This window comes from Pipistrellus hanaki, assembly GCF_964339955.1.
Source record: "Pipistrellus hanaki genome assembly, chromosome: X".
NCBI lineage: Eukaryota > Metazoa > Chordata > Mammalia > Chiroptera > Vespertilionidae > Pipistrellus > Pipistrellus hanaki.
Window position 1 is genome coordinate 72,580,221 of NC_140524.1, and position 21,273 is coordinate 72,601,493.

At 37.9% G+C, this 21,273-nt stretch overlaps 1 protein-coding gene across 3 annotated transcripts in view; it reads right to left on the bottom strand.

Moving 5' to 3' along the window:
* The window catches only part of PHKA1 (phosphorylase kinase regulatory subunit alpha 1), a 236,260-nt gene that overhangs the window by 103,154 nt on the left and 111,833 nt on the right, over nucleotides 1-21,273 (bottom strand). For all 3 annotated transcript variants that reach the window (XM_084869451.1, XM_084869452.1, XM_084869450.1), the window contains exons 15-17: nucleotides 18,231-18,365; nucleotides 8,152-8,261; nucleotides 7,030-7,174 (exon numbers count right to left, since the gene is read on the bottom strand). In XM_084869451.1, the coding sequence (XP_084725577.1) occupies nucleotides 7,030-7,174; nucleotides 8,152-8,261; nucleotides 18,231-18,365 (390 nt within the window). The remainder of the gene's footprint in view (nucleotides 1-7,029; nucleotides 7,175-8,151; nucleotides 8,262-18,230; nucleotides 18,366-21,273) is intronic.

Here is a 21,273-nt window from a genome sequence, read left to right on the forward strand (position 1 = left end):
AGAGATAGAGAGTTAGAAACATCGATGAGAGAGAGTCATCGATCAGCTGCCTCTTGCACACCCCCTACCGGGGATATGCCCGCAACCAAGGTACATGCCCTTGACCGGAATCGAACCCGGGACCCTTCAGTCCCCAAGCCGACGCTCTATCCATTGAGCCAAACCGGTCGCGGTTCCATGTATATTTTTAAAAATTCAGTTTTAGGGTGTAATGCTCTGAAAATATCAAGTAAATCCATCTGATCTAGTGTGTCATTTAATGCCATTGTTTCCTTATTGACTTTATGTCTGGAAGATCTACCATTGATGTCAATGGAGTGTTAAAGTCCCCTACTATGATTCTATTACTGTTGATTTCTCCCTTTATGGCCATCAATATTTGCTTACTTTATTTAAGTGCTCCCATATTTGTTTCATAAATTTCTATAAGAGTTATTTCATCTTGTTGGATTGATCTCGTGTTATTTTTTGTCTCATGTTATAGTCTTTGTCTTAAATTGTATTTTGTCTGATATGTGTATTGCTACCCCAGCTTTTTTTCTTTTTTTCCATTTGCAATGATATATTTTTTTCCATCCCTTTACATTTAGTCTGTGTATTTTTTGTTGAGAGATGGGTCTCTTATAGATAGCATATATATGGATCATGTTTTCTTACCCATTAAGCTACCCTTTCTTTTGATTACAGAATCAGTCCATTTCATTAAAAGTGATTATTGATAGATATGTATTTATTATCATTTTATTGTTTATCATTATATTCATCTTTATCTAATTCATCTTCTTTTTAAAGAAGTACCTTTAGCCCTGGTTGGTTTGAATTGGTGAATGGAGCTTCAGCCTGTGGACTGAAGGGTCCCAGGTTCGAATCAAGTTGGGGGCATGTGCTCAGGTTGTGGGCTTGGTCCCCAGTAGGGGGCATGAGGGAGGCAGCTGATCAATTATTCTCTCTCATCATTGATGTTTCTATCTCTCTCTCTCCCTCTTCCTCTCTGAAATCAATAAAAAAAAATTTTAAAAAAGAAGTACCTTTAGCATTTCTTGTAATGCTGGTTTGTTGTTGATGAGCTGCTTTAGATTTTTTAGCTGTTGATGAACTGCTTTTGTGGGAATCATCTTATTTCTTCTTCAATTTGAAATGATAGCCTTGCTGGGAAAAATAGTTTTGGGTGTAGGTCCTTGCTTTTCATCACTTTAATAGTTGTGCCAATCCTTTCTGGCCTAAAGTTTTTGTTGAGAAATCAGCTGAAAGTCTTATGAGAGTTCCTAGACCTTTCTTATGGTTTCTATGTCTTTCTTATGCTTACTATCTCTTTAAGTTCTCACTGAGTTCATCCATTCTTCCCCTACATTCCTTGAGCATCCTTATCACCATTGTTTTGAACTCTGCATCTGGTAGCTTGTTTCCATTTAATTTTGTTCTTTTTCTAAGCATTTCTCCTATTTTCTTTAGGATCTGTTTGTCTACCTATTTTGGCTGCCTCTTTTCATTTGTTTCTGTATATTAGGTAGATCTGCTATGTCTCCCAGTCCTGGTATGATGGCCTTATGTAGTAGGTGTCTTGTGGGTCTCAGTGGCGCAATATTCTTGATCACCTGGGCTAGGTGCTCTAGAATTTTCCATTTTTTTTGTTTGTTTGTTATATGGGTCGTTTTAAATTTTTCCCCCTTTATTGATTGTTAGAGAGAGAGAGAGAGGCACAGGGTTAGATAGAAACATAATTGAGAGATTAAACAACATTAATCACCTGCCTTCTGCACATGCCTCCCTCCCCCCAAATGGGTACAGCCTTGTTGTACTTAAGTCTTGATTGTTGTTGTTGGTATCAGAGGGAGGAGTTGACCTCTAGGCCAATTGGCTGTGAGGATCAGCTGTGTCTATGCCAGGAGACAGCCTTATTAAACTAGACTTGCAAAATTCCAAAAACCTCTGTGCTCAGCTTGGATGGGGTGGAGTTTCAGGGTGGAGCCTACAGCCTTGACTTCTTATCAGCCTAGCCCTATGAGGTTCCTGAGTCTCAGTGTCCCTCAGTGTCCCTCAGTACTCACTGCAAACACCTCTGAGAGAAAGGCATTCTCGAGTTTCGCCTGCTGCCAAACAGTCTAGCTGCCAGACAGTCTAGACCAGTGTTTCCCAAACTTCTCTCATGATGAGAATCACCTGGTGGAGTTGTTAAAACACAGATTCCTGAATCCCAACTAAGAAGTGCTAAACTAGAATTTTTGAGAACATACAGGTAAAATTGCATACCTAACTTAGTGCTCTGTATATAACATCTGTCTTAGAGCACTAGTTAAGTATACAATTTTACCTATATGTTCCCAAAAATTCTAGTTTAGCACTTCTTAGTTGGGATTCAGGAATCTGTGTTTTAACAACTCCACCAGGTGATTCTCATCATGAGAGAAGTTTGGGAAACATTGCTCTAGACTCTCCCCCAATTAATCTGGATTCCCAGATTCTAGCCTAGAACTGGGGCTCAGTGCATTCTGGAGCTTTTGTCTCCTTCCTGCTAGGGCAATCCAGCAGCACAGTCAACAATCTGTCCTCTGCATGCATTCACATGCGTGAATTCACATGCGCACCTCTAGAGCTCTGCCTTTCGCCCCCCTGAGTTTGTGCCTTACAGCCCAGATTTCCTCCGTATGAGCCTGGGTCCCCAGGGTCTCGCCCGAAACTGGGGTTCAGTGCAGTCAGAACTAGGGTTCAGCGCAATCCAGAGCTTTTATATCCTTCCCGCTAAAGAACGCCAGCCAGGCTCTCAGCCGACCCCTCCTATCTGGCTCTGTCCTCTCTAAATGCGCGCACCTGTGTCTCCATACCTCAGGCTTTTACAGTTGCTCTGATTTTCCTTGTGGTTTTCTCTTTCCTTCTAGTTGTAGAATTTCCAGGCAGTCAGCTTTCCTGTGGTTCTGGATGATGTCCGTTTTGTCTTTTAGTTGTATTTTTGAAATTGTTGTGTGAAGCTGCAGATTAGGCATTTTACCTATACCGCATCTTGGTTTCTTACTTAACAGTTGCAGATGGCTCTTCATTCTGAAACGCCAAAAGGGAGAGGCAAATCTCCCACTAGGAGATTTCTATACCGTGTGGCACAGGACTGCAATGTGCACTTATTGTCTTAAATAAATAAGAAAGACAAAAAGAAAGAATACCCTACTTCTTCAACTCCTGCGCTTTTGAAGCACTTTAAGAGGTGACATAAAAATCCCTGACAGTCTGTCTGAACTTGGAATGATTTATGACAATGGGTGCTTCTCTAATAAAAAGGAATTCTATGTACTTTGGAAATACAAATAGGCTTTTGGAAGCAACAACAGAAACACAGAAAGGAAGCAATGCTTCATCATTGACTGTATTCCTTCAGGAACTGAAAACAATAAAGCCTATCACCCAGTTTTAAGTGAGTAATGTCAGGAAGCCCAGACAATAAAGGAAAGATAAGTGGAAAGCCTTTTCATTTTTCCTTGCTAGATTTTCTTATAGTCCATTATTATATTTAATATTGAAAGGTATTTATACAGTTTTCCCATAAAATAAGGACCATAGTGAACAATCATCAATTATTTTTACATTTCTTTTTGATAAATTTTCCAACTTTTTTTTTTTAAATTTCTTTATTGATTAAGGTATTACATATGTGTCCATATCCCACCATTGCCTCTCAACCCCCACTGATGTCTTCAGTATTTGATTTCTGTGTCCATTGGTTAACTTTATATGCATTCATACAAGTCATTTGGTTGATCTCTCCCCCTTACCGCCACCCTCCTCTACCTTCCCTCTGAGGTTTGATGGTCTGATTGATGCTTCTCTGTTTCCTGATCTGTTTCTGTTCATTAGTTTATATTGTTCGTTATATTCCATAAATGAGTATGGGATCATGTGATATTTATCTTTCTCTGACTAGCTTATTTCACTTAGCATAATGCTTTCCAGTTCCATCCATGCTGTTGCAAATAGTAAGAATTACTTCTTTTTTACTGCAGCATAGTATTCCATTGTGAAGATGTAAGACAGTTTTTTAATCCACTCATCTGCTGATGGGCACTTAGGCTGTCCAAATTTTGGCTATGGTGAATTGTGCCACTATGAACATAGGGGTGCATATATCATTTCTGATTGGTGTTTCTAGTTTCTTGGGATATATTCTTAGAAGTTGGATCACTGGGTCAAATGGGCGTTCCATTTTTAGTTTTTTGAGCAAACTCCGTACCGTTCTCCACAGTGGTGGCACCAGTCTGCATTCCCACCAGCAGTGCACAAGGGTTCCTTTTTCTTTGCATCCTCGCCAGCACTTGTAGTTTGTTGACTTGTTGATAATAGCCATTCTGACAGGTGTGAGATGGTATCGCATTGTCATTTTGATTTGCATCTCTCAGATAATTAGTGACTTTGAGCATGTTTTCATATGTCTCTTGGCCTTCCTTCTGTCTTCTTTCAAAAAGATTCTATTTAGGTCTGTTGCCCATTTTCTATTGGGTTGCTTATCTTCCTTTTGTTAAGTTGTATGAGTTCCCTGTAAATGTTGGAGATTAAACCCTCAGACTATTCCAAAAATTCATGAGGAAGGAATATTTCCAAGCTCCTTCTACGAATCCAGCATCACCCTAGTACCAAAGCCAGATAAAGACAACACATTGAAAGAAAATTACAGGCCACTATCCCTCATGAACATAGTTGCCAAAATCCTCAACAAAATTCTTGCAAATAGATCAGCAGTACATCAGAAAGATCATACACCATGACCAAGTAGGATTCATCCCACGAATGCAAGGATGGTACAATATCCACAAATCAATAATGTGATACATCACATAAACAGAGATAAAAATCACATAGTCTTATCAATTGATGCAGAAAAAGCATTTGACAAAATCCAGCACCCTTTCTTGATAAAATCTTTCAGCAAGGTGGGACTAGAAGGATCATAACTCAACATAATAAAAGCCATATATGACAAACCCACAGCTAACATCATACTCAATGGGCAAAAACTAAAACCATTTCCCCTAAGAACAGGAACAAGACAGGGATGCCCATTCTCACCACTCCTGTTCGACATAGTACTGAAAGTACTAGCCATTGTGATTAGACAAGAAGAAGAAATAAAGGGCATTCAAATTGGAAAAGAAGTAAAATTGTCCTTACTCGCAGATGACATGACAATGTACTTAGAAAATCCTAAGGACGCCATCAAATAATTATTAGACCCCATAAATGAATTTGGCAATGTAGCAGGATACAAAATTAACGTCAAGAAATCTATGGCATTTCTATACACCAATAATGAGCTTATAGAAAGAGAGTAAAAAAAGCAATCCCATTTACCATCGCACCAAAAAAATTAAGATACCTAGGAATAAACTTAACTAAGGAGGTAAAAGACCTATACATGGAAAAACTGCAGGACACTGAAAAAAAGAGATAGAGCAAGACATAAACAGATGAAAGAACATACCATGTTCATGGATTGGTAGAATCAACATCATTAAAATGTCCATACTACCCAAAGCAGTCTATAGATTAACGCACTCCCCATTAAAATACCAACAGCATATTTCACAGATCTAGAAAGAACTCTCCAAAAATTCATCTGGAATAATAATAATAATAATACCCGAATAGCTGTAGCAATCCTGAGAAAGAAGAACAAAGTAGGTGGGAACTCAATACCAGATATCAAGCTGTATTATAAAGCCACTGTTCTCAAAATAGCCTTGTGCTGGCACAAGAACAGACATATAGACCAATGGAATAGAATAGAGAACCCAGAAATCTATCCAAACCACTATGCTCAATTAATATTTGACAAAGGAGGCATGAACATACAATGGAGTCAAGACAGTCTCTTCAATAAATGGTGTTGGGAAATGAAACATACCACCAACTTTCACTATACACAAAAATAAACTCAAAATAGATAAAAGACTTAAACATAAGATGTGACAACATAAAAATACTAGAGGAATTCACAAGCAGCAAAATCTCAGATATATGACAAAGTAATTTCTTCACTGATACAGCTCCTAGGGCAATGGAAACTAAAGATAAAATAAACAAATGGGACTATATCAAAATGAAAAGCTTTTGCACAGCAAAAGAAACCATCAACAAAACAACAAGAAAGCCCACTGCATGGGAGATCATATTTGCCCATGTAACCCTGCTAGTTTATACTGGTTCAGTTAGATAAGCCTTAGAGGGAGATTTCTTGGAATTTATCTCTAAAATCTTGATGCTTCACTGGAGTAAGACAGATGAAGAACGTAGTATTACTGTAAATGAATTGTACTTACAAAGTTTCTGTAAATTGACCTAGAAACCAATTATCTGAAGTTGCTCCGAACCAAGTTATTTTATTACATTTTTTAAAATTATAGCTCTCAAACTACCTGAAATAATCTTTTGTATTGGGTTATTTGCTATGTATCCTATATAATTAAAGCAAACCAACTAAACAGCAGAATGATTGGTCAGCTGTATGCCAGCAGGCAGGAGGAGGGGATGGTGGTGTGTGGGGGGTGGCAGCAACCAACAGTGGCAGTGGGGAGATTGGGGGTGGGGTGGGGCCAGTCGCTTGCCAGCTGGTGCCATCCCCTAATCAGCTTGCCTGGTCACCTACCACAGAGGGAGTCCACCAGTGGGGCAATCAAGGGTGGGGCTGTCCACTCGCCAGCCATGCTGTCCTCTGATTATTCCACCTAATCAGACATTCCTGAGGGCTCCCAGACTGCAAGAGGGCACAGGTTGGACTGAGGGACCCCCCTGCGTGCACAAATTTTCGTGCACCAGGCCTCTAGTTTATTATAAAATATAAGGTCCATGAGAGTAGAAACCTCATCTGCCTTATTCACTTCATGTGTCCCCCATCCTTAGAAAATTGCCTGGCACAAAGTAGAAGCTAATATATAACTACTGACATAATAAATGATAAGAAGTAGCTCTTCAGTGACTCCAAGATTTTAAAGTTCTAACCACATGACTTTTTCAAAATAAACATTTATTCCATGCTTCATACAACCTTACCAAGCATAGTGTGTGAGATAGGGAAGGTGATGGTAGGCTGTCCTGTCATCCTCCAGCGGCTACAGAGATAGGAGAGGTCTGTTCTAAGCATTTCAACTATCATACTATTGTCCAGAGCCAAGTAGAACTGTTGCTGGTCTATAAACTGGGGAAAATAAAAATAACAGCTCAGAATAATTCACTCTCATAACTATCAAATAAAGCAATTTTAAAGCAATCTCATATTCAAAAGGGCATATATAATGTCATAAAGGCAACAATACCTCTAAATGTAATTCTTAATTCTTCTGGTGGTCCAATGACGCATATGATAATTTTTACATTTTACAGTATGTTATAATTTACAAAGTGTTTTCAAGTACACAATTATATTTGTGTAACAACCCAATAAGGGCCTTTCTTCTTTTAATGGGTAAAAATAAGGCCAAAGAGACATGAAGCAGATTAGTAGTTATATAGCTAGCAATCGCAAGATAAAAAATATAACCTATGGTCCAATATTTTTTGCCTATATCTCAGCTGCACTAATTCAGATGTCAGATGACAAATGGAGAGCTTAAGCTTTCTTTCCAGAAAATGGTTTCTCTGTCTCATTATATTATGCTGTTCTCCTTTAGAAATAATTGGACAAATAATTGGGCTTACTATTATAATGTGGTTAATAAACATCAGGGAAACAATCATGGCTAAAATAGTATTGACATTTTTGTTTAGAAGAGGATATCAAAGATCTCCAGGCTTTTTAAGAGGCCCCTGCCCACTCCCTATCCCCCCAAAAAAGAGAAGACATAATTTAGCAGCTGAATAAAAAGACTACTTTTTTTTTTATAAAGGATAAATACAAATAAAAAGTAAGTAGTACTTTTTAAAATACGCAAACATCTGTAAAATCTCTAGTCACTACTTCTGCAATACCCAGGACTACTCTTGGTAGCTATAATCGCTGGGCATAACTCTGCTAGAAATTCAATTCAGACCAACTCAACAAATATTTACTGAGCAATTTAATATGTACAAGGCCTGTGGAACTCTGACACATGTTCAAACTCAAGTAAATACTTTATTTCTGAAATGACTCTTTCCTATTTCATTTCTATGCATGGAAAAGCTCATTCCACACACCTGTGGAGTGAAGGTAAAGATAGTTTTCCGAATGTCGTAGAGTTTTGATGTTCCAAGGACTCCCATATGTCTATAGGGTCGGCCACTGAGTTTCATTTTACTGTTACACCCTGAGAAAGAATTGAGAAAAGGTCAAGATATTTATAGTGCAGAAATCCAATCAGCAAACTTTTTTCATATTAGTTAACACGTTCTGATTGAACAAACTAAGTTCTGTGTCTCAAAGTTAGTGTCCAGATCATTTGCAGGATCATACTAAGCTCTTAACAAACTTTATGCTATTCTAAAGACTCCACATCATCATCTACACATGAGAGACAAGAATGCACATAAAATTAATAGTCTATGAATAATAGAATTCTATTACCAAATGTCATAAATTAGATTTATTTACAGCTCATAAAAAGTGCAAAAGATTACCGGTTATCAAACTTTTTAATGTAAACTATGTCTCAACAAAGCTGAACGAAAACTTCATCAACTTAAAGGTGGCAAGCTAGTCTGATACTTCTATGTATCTTGATCTATTTTTACTCATCAGTTTATGTTGCTCATTATATTCTCCATATGAGTGAGATCATGTGCTATATATCTTTCTCTGACAAACCTCAGAGGAAAAGCAAAGGAAGTTGGGCGGGTAGGAAGAAATCAACCAATGAACTTGTTATTCATAACCATGGACCCAGACAATAGGGGGATGAAGGCATGGGGTGCGGTCAAGGGGCAGGCTGTGAGAGTCAATGGAGGAAAAAGGAGACATATGTAGTAACTTCAACAATAAAGAATTTAAAAATAAATAAATATGGCATGCTAAACTGAGGAACATAAATAGAGTATAGCTTGATCTTCTTCTATGGCATAGTACTGAAAATTAGCAGCTAAGGGTGACAGAGAAAATGGTGACCAAATAGGCAGCCATGTTGTGGACCTCCTCCTAGGGCCAGGCCAGAAAAGCAACTAAATCAGAGAACATTCACCCTAAATTAACAAATTAGACACAGCTGGGAAGACAATTTTCAATAACGAAGGAAGGAGGATGCCTAGGGAATGCTGCTTTCTAGCCATAACCTGTGTGAAACCACCACCGTACTCTGGCAGTGAGTGGCATAGTACCTCCCATCAGGCTTCAGCTCCCCATTGATATCACTGGAAAAATCCTCAAAGAAAATCAACAGAGAATCAGGAATCTTAAATGACTCACTAGATGAGATAGACTTAATTGATACCTTAAGAACATTTCACCCCAAATCTACAGAATATGTATTCTTTTCAGGTGCACATGGGACATTTTCAAAGATAGACCATATATTGGGACACATGCTAAGACTCTTCAATTTCAAGAAGACTCACAGAAACATAGTATAATGGTGGTTGCCAGGGGTTAGGGATGGAGGAAATAGGGAAATGTTGGTCAAAGGGTACTAACTTTAAATTGTAAGCTGAATAAGTCCCAGAGATCTAATGTACAGCATGGTTACTAAAGTTAACAATATTTTATTGTGTGCTTGAAAGTTGCTATGATAGTACAGTTTCATGTTCTCACCATAACAGCAACAAAATGGCAGTTATATGAAGGGAAAGATGTGTTAACTAACCTTATTGTATTATACATTTCACATACCTAAAACATATATAATGTTACATGTCAATTATATTTCAATTCTATTAAAAGATAAAAGGTTTGTTTGTTTGTTTTGCCAGAGGGTAATAGAGAATTATTGTTTAACTAGAGGCCAGGCGCATGAAAATTCATGCACTGGAGGGGGGAGTCTCTCAGCCTGGCCTGCCCTCAGGAGCAGGAGGCAACCTGGTGATCAGGGGAAGGCAACACTCCTTCAAACCTCTGCTGTTGCCACTGCCAGCAGCTCAAGCTTTGACCAGCCCTGGTTACCTGCGCCTTGTGCTGGCCCTGGGTGGCTGGGGGGCTGAGGGGACTGGGGGACTCAGGAAGCAGGCACATGGAGCAGCCACGCCCACCTGGAGGCAGACCCAGCCTTGCTGTGTGCCTGCCACCCTGGTGGGACTGAGGGGACTGGGCACTGCCATCTTGTGGCTATGGGAGCCACCATCTTTGAGGGTGTGGCAGTCAATTAGCATATCCCCTCCTTATTGGCTGTGGGAGCCACCATCTTTGTGATGGTCTGAGAGTCAATTAGCATATTCCTTCTTTATTAGATAAGCTTCATATAAAGTTTCTGTTAGGGATGATAAAAATATGCTGGATATGGTTGGTGGTTATGGTTGCAAAACAATGTGAATGTACTTAGTGCTACTGAACTATTTGTTTTAAATGGTAAATTTTACTTTACATACATATTTAATACAATAAAAATTCATTAAAATGTTATATTGAAACACAGACAATTCACATTTTTGAGATATTAGACAGAATTTTTATAAATTGTTTTATAAACTATTTTATAAACTAATATATCCAAAAATAAATTTAGAAGATGAATTTCACTGGAAACCTGGAATGTATGAAAAATCATCAAACCAAATCTCCAAACTAAATAATACAAAAACTAAAATTAGGAAAGTAATGGATGGGATTAATAGCATATAATACACAGCAGAAGAGAGTATTAATGAACTGAAAAGTAAATCAGTAGAAAATATCCAAATTAAAGCACAGAAAATAAAGGATGGAATATTGAAAGAGCATTAAGAAATAGATATAATGAAAAGCTCTGGAATCTAAGAACAAGAGGAAAAAATGAAACAGAAACTATTTAAAGAGATAATGACCAAATTTTTTTCAAAACTAACTAAAGATATCAAAGTCACACAAAGGCAAAAAATTTGTCTAGATAAATACACTAAAATAAATACTAAAGGAATTTCTTTCGGCAGAAGAAAAATTACCACAGGCAGAAACAAGAATGCAGAAAGAATCAAAGGGAAATGGAAAGTCTAAATATAAAAGACCACGGATTGCTTAAAGCAGTGAACACTAATAATCATGCCTTGTAAACAAAATAGCAAAAGAAATGAAACAAATAACAAAAAATAGCAAAAAATATATTCATGTACTTAACTTCATGTATATTATAGTATAATAAATCACCAAAATAAGACCTAGTATCCAATAGTAGATGAAAAGATAAACAATGTGATGTATACATACAATGGAATATTATTCAACCTTAAGAAGAATAAATTTAGACAGATATACCATATAGATGACCCTTAAAGATCTTATGCTAAATAGAATAGGTATGTTACAAATGGACAAATATTGTATGATTCCAAATATGAGTTACCTGGAGTAAGCAAATTCATAGGGACAAAAAGATGGACTGGTGGAAGGGGAGCACAGGAAGTTATTGTTTAGTGGGCACAGTTTCAGTTTGGGATGATGAAAATATTATTACCTGCTCCACCATCCTGCTGCAGTCCTGCTCTCATTGGGACCCATCAGGGCCAGCAGCATCTGCACTGCCACCCACTGCCAGTGCCGTGTCACTGATGCCCACCATGTTCCATGCTGCCTCCTGGTGGTCAGCACACATCATAGCGAGTGGTCGAATTCACGGTTGAAGGGACAATTTATATATTAGGCTTTTATTACATAGGACTAGAGGCTTGATGCATGAAATTTGTGCACAGAGGGGAGGGTTCCCTCAGCCTGGCCTGCACCCTCTCCAATTGAGGACCCCTAGGGTGATGTCTAACTGCCGGTTTAGGTGGGCCTAAATCAGCTGTTGGACATCCCTCTCACAATTTGGGACAGCTGGCGCATAACTGCTCACCTGCCTCATCACCCCTAACTGACTCTGCCTGCCAGCCTGATCACCCTTAACTGCCCTCCCCTGCTGGCCTGGTTGCCCCTACTGCCTCTGCCTGCCTGCCCTAACAACCCTCCCTGCTGGCCTGATCTCACCTCCAACTGCCCTCCTCTGTTGGTTAATTTGGTTCTGATTGGTTGGTTTCTATGCCAGTCAGTGTCAAAAGCTCCACCTCCTAGGCAGCCATTGGCTCCCCAGAGCACCCAGATTTGGTTCTGATTGGTCAGTTTCAATGCAGTCAGCATCAAAACTCGGCCTCCTAGTCAACCATTGGCTCCCCACAGCACCCAGATTTGGTTATGATTGGTCAGTTTCTATGCCAGTCAGCATCAGAAGCTCCGCCTCCTAGGCAGCCATTGGCTCCCCATGGCACCCAGATTTGGTTCTGATTGGTCATTCCTACGCCAGTCAGCATCTCTGGGACTATCAATGGGGCCTGATAAGAAAGGTGAAGCTGCCGGAACTGGTTTGGCTCAGTGGATAGAGCGTCGGCCTGCAGACTAAAAGGTCCCGGGTTCGATTCCGGTCAAGGGCATGTACCTTGGTTGCGGGCACATCCCCAGTAGGGGGTGTGCAAGAGGCAGCTGATCGATGATTCTCTCTCATCGATGTTTCTAACTCTCTCTCCCTCTCTCTTCCTCTCTGTGAAAAATCAATAAAATATATTTAAAAAAAAAAAAAAAAAAAAAGGTGAAGCTGATCAGCAACTCTGCTGGAGGCTTGGAAAGAAATAGAGGCGTGACTGCTGACCAAACCGGGAGAGAAAGAGGGAGGCAAATCCTGATCAAAAGCTGCCACAGAGGCAACAGATCAGTCCCTGCTTCTCTATTCTGGCCTCTCTCTGGCCCTGATTCACAGCCACCTCAGCAGTCAGTGCTGGGGCATTGTGCCTCCAGTGGGAGCAGTCAGTGCTGACCACAGAACTGACTTCTGGTTGGTCGAGCCTTGCTCCTTACTGGTCATTACAACCCAGTGGCTTTCTGTGAGTGGTAGAATTATAGGTGATTTTAATCCTCTCCTTTTGTGCTTTTCTCTATTTTCAAGTACCATGAAATGCAGTCACAATGTGCATTTCGATTTATAACCAGATCACTTATTTATGAAAACTAGAGAGAACAAAAATAGCATATCTATTCCAATAAAATGAGGAGATAAATTCAACAAGTCCTAAAGAAAGATATAGGCAATAAAATGGGTGTATTTGTTTAAAAATTTGCAAAGGCAAGAAATTAATATCTAAAAATTTATAGGACACACATTATAAACCTCATTGGTAAAAGCTTACCATAAAATATATTAAAATTGATAAATATATATGAAAATGTTCAATTCCTGCTAGATATGCAAGTAATATGAGACACAATTTCTAAAAACAGAAAAATATATACTGGGAATTAAAGAAAAGAAATGAAAATAACAGGTATATTAAAATGATTAATCTTACAAAAATTATTTAAAAACAATGTTGCATGGGTAGTAAAATTTTGAAAGGTATATTTAATATTTATTGATGTCACTAAAAATGGGTTGTTCTTTTGTAAATATAATCTGGCAACAGGTAAAATGAGCAACAAAGTTGAACCTTATCTAGAATTTCCTTCCTGAGGATATACTCTAAGGAAACATGTGTATATGTATGAATGCCTATAGGCATTCATAGAAGGATAAAAATTTTGGAAACAATTCAAGTTACCCAATAATAAGGGAACAATTACCTTAATTTATGCACTAATGCATAGTTCTTTCAATAAGTGAAAATATTTACATGAAAAATAAGTGAAAAAAATAACACAAGTTAATATGTACACACTAAATATAATCATTAAAAAGTACAGTATCTATGTGCACTAACAGATTAGAAAAGAATTAGCACTATGTAAAGATCTGAGTTTCTAAATTTATAAAGTCCTTAAGTTCCCAAAGTTGATTAACTTCATAACATAAAAAAATAAAGACATTATGGAACTGAAATATATGAAATAATGAGTGCTTGAGGTGAAGCAGAGAATCCAATTTAAATAACACATATAAGTGAACATATCTGATGGAAAAATAACTTTTATTGGTGGAATTATAGTTTCATTCAATGTGTGCTTAAAGCAATTTTCTTATTGTGCAATTGATGCAATAATAGAATTTTGAAGTCACTTATTTAATAACTCATCAAATCAGGCCTTTCTTGACTTTTCCAGGGAAATCTATCCTTTTTCTCCTGAATTTTGCATATAACACCATTGTACAGCATTTATAAAATTGTATTATAATTATTTGATTATATGTCTATGCCTTTTACAGCATCTAGCCCCATGCTTGTTACATAATAAGTGAGCAATAGATTCTTATGAATGAATGAAATGAATGAAGGACTATTTGAAAAATAAATGTAGTTTGCTACTTGAGGCCCTGAAATGTTTGATCATTAAAACTCAAGACCCATCAGTCCTTATTTCTTTTGACTAGGAAATAATAACTTTGTAAGATGCCCTAAAACTGAGTATAGACTTTGAAAAAATAATCAATAAGGAATTTGTTTCTGTTTGTTGGAGGGATCCAATGTGATGCGGGTTGATTCCAGGAATAATGGCCCAGAGATTGAAAGCTACCTAAGTTCTAGTAAGATTATTCTGAGCTTAGAAGAATGGATGTGAAAATCAAAGGGTAAAATTAGCCTGTCCACTTCTGTGAGAGAATCAGAGAGAATCAGGTCAAAGGTACCAATAGGACTTGCATGAACCCCAAACTATAGAGACTTTTCTGAGGGGCAAAGAAGGCGACTACAAGATCAACTAATGCTCAGGGAGTAGGAATTAGCCTACATAGAGAAATATGTTTCTTGTATCCAGGGTTTAGAAATAATGGATTGAAATCTGGAGACTAGGAGCATATTGTAGTCTGAGGCTGGGAAGAATGGTCAAGGAAAAATTTTTAAATACCCTAACAGGAAGCAGGTTCTGGGAAGGACTGAGGTACCCATCCCACCTAGTTTAAGTATCAACCCAAATCAATATCAGAAGTTTCAAAGTCTTGATTTGGCATTACCTCAGATAGGGTTGAGTAAGGGTAGGGAACTGGGTGCTCATAATTTTACAATATTCAAGCTAAATTGTGGCCAGATTATAGAGGTTAATTTAAGGTGACCAAACGTCCCGCTTTTGGCGGGACAGTCCCCATTTTTAACAATTTGTCCCGCGTCCCGAGGCGTTTTAAAATGGGACTTTTTTAAAATGCCACCGGGCGCGGGACAAGTTGTTAAAAATCGGCGATTGGGACTTTTTTAAAATGCCGAGGGACGTGGGACAAATTGTTAAAAAGCGGGACATCTGCTCACCTTAGTTAGGATCTGAGACCTATATTCAATAAATTTATTAATTTCTAAGTGTTTATATTTTAGTTTTCCAGTTTTTAGTAAAGTTTCTTTGGAAGATTCTAACCTTTCACTTTAATAACAAAGAAAATATATTTTCTATATTAAAACTAGGATAAAAGAAGGGGGCAAATCCATAGATTCCTAAAGCCAGATGAATGTTAATAGCTCTGGGAGTTCAAGTCTTGCTGGTATAAAATATGTGTGCCTAGGACTGTTTATCCTTTCCTCCTTGATTGATTCCCTCTTAATTTACATCTATATTATTGCCATAGTAATTAAGTGTCTGGAGTAGGTATGTGTAAAAATGAAAGGAAGCTGGTTTTGAGCTGGACAAGATTTGTGAGAGGCAGCAAGTATAGGTAGGTGATTACCTATGCTGCCATTTTGGTTCTCTCAATATTCTGATCTTTTAATCTTTCCAAAACCTTAGCAAAAGGTTGACCATTTTTCTAGAGTATGCTTTCCTGACAGAAGTCTAGTTTAATCATCTTTTCCAATGTAGATAGGCTTAGAATGTCATGAAGTCCTGGTTTTAATTTTTTCCTTTATTGTTCTTCCCTCAATTTACCTCTTTCCTCTTGCATCTACACTAATAAGATAAATATGTAAATTTACTGTCACTCCATGACACCCACTGAGTATGCAAATTAACCAGACAAAGATGGCAGCAGTTCCTCCCCCTCTCACCCCCCACCCCACCCCCAGCTGCTCTAGGCATCGGGGCAGCATGCCTGCAGGCGTGGAGCAGCTGGGCAGGGCAGGAAATCTGCTATGAGGGGGAGGGCAAGGGGTGGAAGGAGCTATAGGAGTGGTGTTCCAGCTGGAGTGAAGACTGAAGACTCCTGTTGGAGTGAAGATGGAAGGCAGTGGCCAGAGCGAAGGCCTGGGTCCCAGGTGCCAGAGGAAAACCAGTGCTGACAGCTAGGGGAAGGAAGGTCTATTGCATGAATCTTTGTGCAACAGGGTTCTAGTTATACTATAAACAGCAAGAAAAAAAATAAGGCCATGATTTCAACACTTTGCTTGAAAATCACCTCAGTTTAATACCCAAATTCATCCTTTATAGCTCTGTTTTCCACAAAACTATGGGGCATAGTTCAGCTAAGATTCTTGTAACTATAGAACAAAGATCCTTTTAAGTTTCCAATAACATGTTCCTCATTTCCTTCTGAGCCTTACCATCAATGCCTTTATAATAGTTTGTAAAAGGCAATCTAGACTTTTTCTGTTGTGTAACGAATTGGCTGACAATATTAAAAAAATATATTTCTTGTTTTTCCAAAGTATATTTTATTTTTTCTGTCATCTGACCCAAAATTCTTCCTGCCTCTACCCATTACCTGATTTCAAAGCTACTTCTACACTTTTATATCCACTACAGCATCATCACACTTCTCAGAACCAAAATCTGTATCACTTTCCTATTTCTTTTATAATAAGTTACCACAAACTTAGAGGCTTAAAACAACATACATTTATTATCTTACAGTTCTGGAGGTCTGAAGGTCAAATGAATTTATATGACTAAAATAAAATCAAGGTGTCAGCAGGATTTGTTTCTCCTGGAAGCTCCAGAGCAGAATCTGTTCCTTGCCAATTCCAACCTCAAAAGGCTATGGGCAATCCTTGAAAATCTTTGGTTCAAAGTTACATCACTCTGATCTCATTTTTGTTTTCTCATCTCTGTTTGCCTTCCTTTTATAAGGACACTTGTTATTACATTTAAAGTCCATCTGGATAATACAGGATAATACTCCTCATCTCAATCCCCTTAATTTAATGATACCTACAAAGTCTCTTTTGCCATATAAGGTAATTTTCACCGGTTCCAGGAACTACGATGTGGGTATCTTTGAGTGCCATTATTCAGCCTTCCACAAGGGTAGTTTAAAAATTCTTCATATCTTTTTTTAGTTAATAGTGTAGTAAATTTGTTTAATGTGAAATCTTTAATAAGTTGTATAAACTTGTAATTTACAGTAATTTGTTTAATGTATCCATCACTAAGTTTAATATGTAAATTGAAAAAAATAAGTACTAATTAAAAATAAGTATTATATTAAGAAATAGAATTTCTTCAACAGCATGGATGGACCTGGAGAGCATTATGCTAAGCAAAATAAGCCAGTCAGCGAAAGATAAATATCACATGATCTCACTCATTTGTGGAATATAATGAACATTATAAACTGATTAACAAAAATAGAGAGACAAAGAAGCATCGAACAGACTGTCAGACTTCAGTGGGAAGGCAGGAGAGGGGAGGGGGTGGGGGTAATAGATTAACTAAAAGATTTTCATCTTTCATGCATGCATATAAGCATAATCAATGGACACAGACACTAGGGGGGCAGGGTTAGGGCATGTGTGGGGGTGGCGGGGGTGGGATGGTGGAGCTGGCCAGGGTAGGGGGAAGTCTATGGGGAAAAAAGAAGACATATGTAATGCTATATGTAATACTTTAAACAATAAAATAAAACTTAAAAAAATAAAATATACTTTGGAAAAACAAGAAATATATTTTTTTTAATATTGTCAGCCAATTCGTTACACAACAAAGTATAAAAACCTAAACACAAGTTCTTTGGCTACTACTCTATGTAAAGTTAGCATGTATTCAAAACAGAAATATAGGTCCCAAGAAAGGAGAGAACATGTTAGTTAAGCACACACTTGGAATGAAGATACAATATTGCCTCATAACAGTCACACAATATGTACCAAAGAGTTGAGAAAACACAGCTAAAATGATCAAGCCTGCTCAGTATCTATAGGGTTAAAAACTTAGATTCCAGAGACTCAAAATTCTTTTTAAGATCCAGTTTAATAAATCAATATGAGATAAAGATAAAAATAAAAATGAAAGAATCCCTGGCTTGTATCAAATACTGCCCTAATTCTAACAGAAAATTCAATATCCTTACCTAGGCTGGAATAAATGTGGCTGAGAATACGAGCTGGTTGTACTCTGAAGGGGGACACCTCAGCAATGGTTTCCACATCGATTCCCTTGTCCTTTAAAATGGCCTTAATTTCTTCTGTCTCAGCTAGAATGGAAACTGTAAGGAAGAAAGATGAGATCAACAGAAATTTTATTTCAGTAAGAATTTAAAATCCCTCAAGCAACATAATTTTTTTTGAAGGGAAGAGAAGGAAAGTAGAGGAAATCAGTAATTGTTGGGAAACATTCATAAAACAATTATCATGTTAGGTACATAATGATTATTATCTAAATAGCAAAGGAAAAAAAAAAGACTTCATGACCAGAGTATCATATTCTGTTTTTTGGTCAAGTATTGTGTTCCTAGAGAATGCCACACACTCTTTATATCTGGGATTCCATGTTTAAATATGAAAAATTCTAACATGTTGTGTGTTATAGCTTTGGTGAAAATTAATTCCCCAAGATTCTCTCATATCCATACCCTTAAGACCAGGGCTAGGATTACAAGTGTAATAAAGAATACACTAATCAGAATACACTAATAAAAATTGCTCTATAGCTAAAGAATGGTAGAAGGCAAGGTAAATTGAAAATAAAAAATTGAGATATGACCGTTGAAATTGTGTGTGGTTATTTTTTTTTTTGCAAGGGGGAGGGAGTAGGGATAAATTCTTTTCTAGACTCAGAGCCTGCTAAGCTTGGACAGCTCCATTTTGTTCCTCTTACACTAGCAGGGGTCTTCAAACTACGGCCCGTGGGCCACATGCGGCCCGCAGAGGAGTCTGATCCGGCCCGCCAGGTTTTTTGGGCAGTGAGCGCAGCCGAGGTGTTACAGTAGGAATTAGTAGTTCATATAGTCCTGCCCTCCAGCTCTCTGAGGGACCGTGATCTGGCCCCCACTTTAAAAAGTTTGAGGACCCCTGCACTAATGCCTCTGATGTAGTCATTGTACTTACAAAAGAGGAGACCAGGCCAGCTCCCTGTTTACTCCCCCTCTATGAGACAGATATTTGATACTAAGTACCAGGAACAAACATGTACCCAATTCCTGTTCCACTAGTGATGATATATGTGTTGAATTGGGTTCATGGGAAAATGAAGGTACCACTTGATTCATTCCAGCTTACCAGTATTCTTTATGTTGAGGGGTTTTTCTTTGTTGTTTTTGTTTGTTAGTTTGTTTTTGTTGTTGTTGTTGATTTGTTTATTTACTTGTTTTTAGCAAAAGCCTCGTTAACAAAGTGATGATTGGCTCTCCTTTGCCATTATATTTTGTGTATTTTTCAAGCTTGGGAACATTATGGTGTTGTGTTGCTGTGGTCTGAGTTAGGATATGCAGAATATGGTTATTACAGAGGCTCCTGGATATAACATAATCTTGATTACTTATTTTTTTAAATTTTTATTGAATTTGTTGGAAACATAAAGAGAACAAAGATTCTCCAGGGAACATATACAGAGAAAGAACGATAATAGGCTGAGAAAAATCCAGGGGAGCACATGTGGTCACCCATTCATTCATTAATAAACATTTACTATGCACATAAATGATGAGGTACTATGCTTGGCACTAGGGATATGGAGATGAATAAATTATTCTCTCCCCTAAGAATACATAGTGTAATGAAAGTGGCATACACATAAACTGATTCTAAAATAACCTGCTAGGTAAATAGAGATATATACAAAACATGAAACCACCCAAGAGTGATACCTAGTCTGGGGTTGGCAGGGAATAGTTTCAGAAAGGGCTTCCCAAAAGAGTTATTTAAACTGAGTTTGAAGGAATGAATAAGTTAGCCAGAGAAAGAAGGAACTAGGAAAAGGAAAGCCATTTTAGGTACAAGATCCAGAATGATCATAAAGCATAGAAATGAAAAAGAATGTGGTTGCATTGGGGAGGAGGGGTACAGTGGAACTACTTGCACTTCAATATTGCCATAGCATAAAGTACCCATAAAGTGGCAAAAAGAAAAATATAAAAAGGCAAACATAATGGAGGGCATATGTGTCACTTTAAGTATTTTGTTAAATATATATATATATATATATATATATATATATATATATATATATATATTTTTTTTTTTTTTTACAGAGAATTAGAAACATGGATTAGCTGCCTCATGCACACTTCCCACTGGGGATATGCCCGCAACCAAGGTACATGCCCTTGACCGGAATCGAACCTGGGACCCTTCAGTCCACAGGCTGACGCTCTATCCACTGAGCCAAACCAGTTGGGGCACTTTAAGTATTTTTAAAAACTTTATTCTTGGGTAATGATTTTTGTACTGTATTCTACTGAGCCTCATGGGGTCTGCACTGGACAATGCAATTGGTAGCAGGAGTAGAGGAGACTGAATAAGAAGCAATTGAACAACACTCTGGGGCCCCAGGAATGGTTTCAACCCCAACAACTCAGCTTTTTGCTTATTTTATGTTTTATAAAACATTTAGAAAATGTGGGGGGTTTTGGTACCACTTGGTAGGCACTAACAAATGCTAGTGATACAAAGATGATCTCTGAAGAAAATGAAGTTGACACTGTGTCCAGCTAGAGGGATGAATAGGACTTAATCTGATAAAGGTGACGGTAAAAGTAAGGGAGAAATTGTTCCAAACAGAAGAAACAGCATAGACAAAGGTTCAAGGGCAACTAAGAACAATGCAGATCTAGGAATTATAAAAAGTTCTTACAGGAGTGGCACGGAGTATGAAAGAGGAGTGGTGAGAAAGGATACTTGGGATAGAGTCAGGAACCAGGTCATAAGGAGTATGGTAAGCCATGTTAAGGAGGTTGGCAATGTGAAGCCCCTGCAGAGTTGAATCAGGGTAATAACATATATATATATATCTTTAAAAGAATATGTTCATGTTGATGATTACAGAATAAAGTAATAGACTATAGTGGGCTTAGACTGAAGTCTGTGAGACCACTTAAAAATTTATTATAGACTAGAGGCTGGATGCATGAAATTCGTGTAAGAGTAGGCCTTCCTCCCCCTGGCTGCCAGCACTGG